General features: G+C 53.8%; 1 protein-coding gene across 1 annotated transcript in view; it reads right to left on the bottom strand.

Annotated features, from left to right (window-relative positions):
* Positions 1 to 630, bottom strand: part of LOC107158839 (olfactory receptor 5-like) — a 3318-nt gene extending 2688 nt beyond the window's left edge. The window contains exon 1 of the mRNA XM_015505327.1: positions 202 to 630. Coding sequence (XP_015360813.1) covers positions 202 to 630 — 429 coding nt within the window. The remainder of the gene's footprint in view (positions 1 to 201) is intronic.
* Positions 631 to 2663: the final 2033 nt, after the last annotated feature.

Below are 2663 nucleotides of genomic sequence, written 5' to 3'. Positions count from 1 at the left end.
GATGACGATGGCGGAGATGAAGTCCACCAGCTCCGTGAGGGCCACGTGGGTGCAGGAGACGTTGAGCAGGGGGGAGACGTCGCAGAAGAACTGGTTGAGCACGTTGGGGCCGCAGTAGGACAGGCTGGCGATGCATTTAGTCTTGACGGCAGAGACCACCAGCCCCCCTACCCACGAGGACAGGGCTAAGCCGCAGCAGACCTGGGGCCGCATGAGCAGCGGGTAGTGCAAAGGGCGGCAGATGGCCACGTAGCGGTCATAGGCCATGGAGGCCAGCAGCGTGCACTCTGTGCAGATGAGGGAGACAAAGAAGAAGAGTTGGGTCATGCAGGCCACGAAGGAAAGGTGGTAGGGTCCCACCCACAGCCCCAGGAGCAGGGTGGGCATGGTGACGGACACGTAGCACATCTCCAGGCAGCTGAGGTTGCCCAGGAAGAAGTACATGGGCTTGCGGAGCTCGCCGTGGCTGCAGATGAGGGAGACGATGAGGGTGTTCTCCAGGAGGGTCAGCAGGTAGAGAGCCAGGAAGACGGCAAACAGGACGTCCCTGACGCCCAGCCTGGTGGACAAGCCCAGCAGGATGAACTGCTGGACCCTGGTCACGTTGGCCAGCTCCGGGGACGGCTCCATCTGTGTGGAGACAAAGGAGACTGCTGATATCCGGCTGCAGAGGCATAATAGTGAGAACGTCATTGCAAGGTGTCCACAGTGGCTAGAGGCCCTGGTGACCTGTCCACTGGTCTTGTGTTAGAAATTGTTGAGAGAGAGAAGCTGTAAGCTCAGGAGACAAAATCTAAACTCAGTTACCCAAGTTAATTGTCTTAGTAAATATGACTTTGGAAAGAATCTGACCATCAGAACCTGGGGAGAATAACATTTGCTTTCCATGAAATCAAGGGAAGGGATAGATTAAAATTTACTGCAAGAAATTAGAATTATTCTCTTTTTCAAAATTAAAAAAAAAATTTAAATTATAGATGGATTTTTTTACAATACCTTTATTTTATTTATTTATTTTTATGTGGTGCTGAGGATCAAACCCAGGGCCTCATACGTGCCAGGCGAGTGCTCTACCACTGAGCCACAACCCCAGCCCTAGAATTATTTTCATTTCAGCTTTTTGAAAAACAACAACAAAAACAAACAACCCCCAACACCTAAAACCTGTTCTTCCACCTTACATGTTATGTTCGTCTTCCACCCACCAGGTTGGAGTATTCTCTACAATGCAGAGTTGGTCAAGATGTCAGATGGCTCATTCTTCAACATTCCTCATCTCTTGGGTGGTATTTCCTGGATCTGAATCGTGCTCTGGATCACAGATGGTTGTCAAGATGGCAGAAGGGCCGTTGTCCTGCTGAGGGACAGACCCTCCAGGGGGAGGATGGAGAGTCCACGGTCACACACACTTCCCTGCCATCTGCACCCCAGTCCACCGGGGAAGCTGAGCCCCAGAGGAACTGCCCCTATGCACGGGGCCGACTCTGACCACAAAGACCTCTAGGATTCTTTGAGTCAGGACCTGTCCTTGCTACTCATTTTCATTCTTGGTTCTGTTTGTGGAACAAGCGGAAGTCAGCTTCCCGGCTCTGTGGTCCTGGGCAGTGGGCTCACCGGACTGAGCCAGGCGGCTTCCTGGACCTGACTTGAGCCCCGTGCTGATTCCATTGCATCATGTTGTCACCCGCAGCACAGAAACCAGGACTCTCCCGAGCAAGACGGTGACGGGGACCGTCTGAGTGGGGAGGAAGTCGCCCTGGGTGCCTGGGAGCTTGCTTCCTCCTCCGCAGTTCTCACAGGTGGACTTTCAGCTCTCCAGGTATTCTTTCTGCGGGTGAAACTCCCCGATTCCTTTGGCCACTTCCCACACTCCATGAGGATCAGAGCCCAGTGGTCTCCTCAGGGGACACTGCCCTAGCTTCCCCGGGCATTTCCCTGAGCCAAGTCCAGCTGAGGATATCTGGGGCTCTACCTCTGGACTTGGGCCCAGACCCCGAGGTGATTGACAGTCTGACAGCCCTGGCTCACGGCCCCCTGCGGGGCAGGCTGGGCCCCCACCTCCCTCACTGCCCCATCTCTTCCTTGCTCTTAAGCAGTAGGCGCTCTATCTGTGCCTAATTTATTATAGGGCAAGACATTTATAGGAAAGTGTTCAAGTAAAGGTCGCCCTTGTCCCTGACACCAGATGACAGCTGCCGTCTCCTGGGTGCACCTTGGGGGATAGCTCCCAACACATAGCTGTGGGGTCTTGGCAAACGCCCACATGTTCAGCTCCTCCCTCTTCACTAACAATTTATCTTGAAAAGAGTTCTTGTCACCGTGGAGCTGACCTCCAGGACACTGTGGAGATCACAGAGCGGATCTAAGGCCCCTTCCAGCCCCAGGTCCCAGCACTGCACCTGGCACAGAAACCACAGTTTCATAAAAATCAATGAACCCGTGGGAGGATGGAACCTGACAAGCACCCGAGCGTCATACTTATGTTACTGAAGAGACGAGGGTTTGGGGCCATTTAAGACACCTGCACTCTGTGTGCCTTGCCCGGCTCAGGATGCCCAAGGTCATCTCACTTACTCTCCACAAAGCCCCGGTGAGGTAGGACTTACAGAGCCTCAGATGGCCAGAGCATGCCGGGCACCAAGGGATTGCTTGAATTTCAGTGG

This window comes from Marmota marmota, unplaced genomic scaffold (genome assembly GCF_001458135.2).
Source record: "Marmota marmota marmota unplaced genomic scaffold, marMar, whole genome shotgun sequence".
Lineage (NCBI taxonomy): Eukaryota > Metazoa > Chordata > Mammalia > Rodentia > Sciuridae > Marmota > Marmota marmota.
Note: the sequence above shows the minus strand (reverse complement) of the source record. Positions and strands in the feature narration are given on the sequence as shown.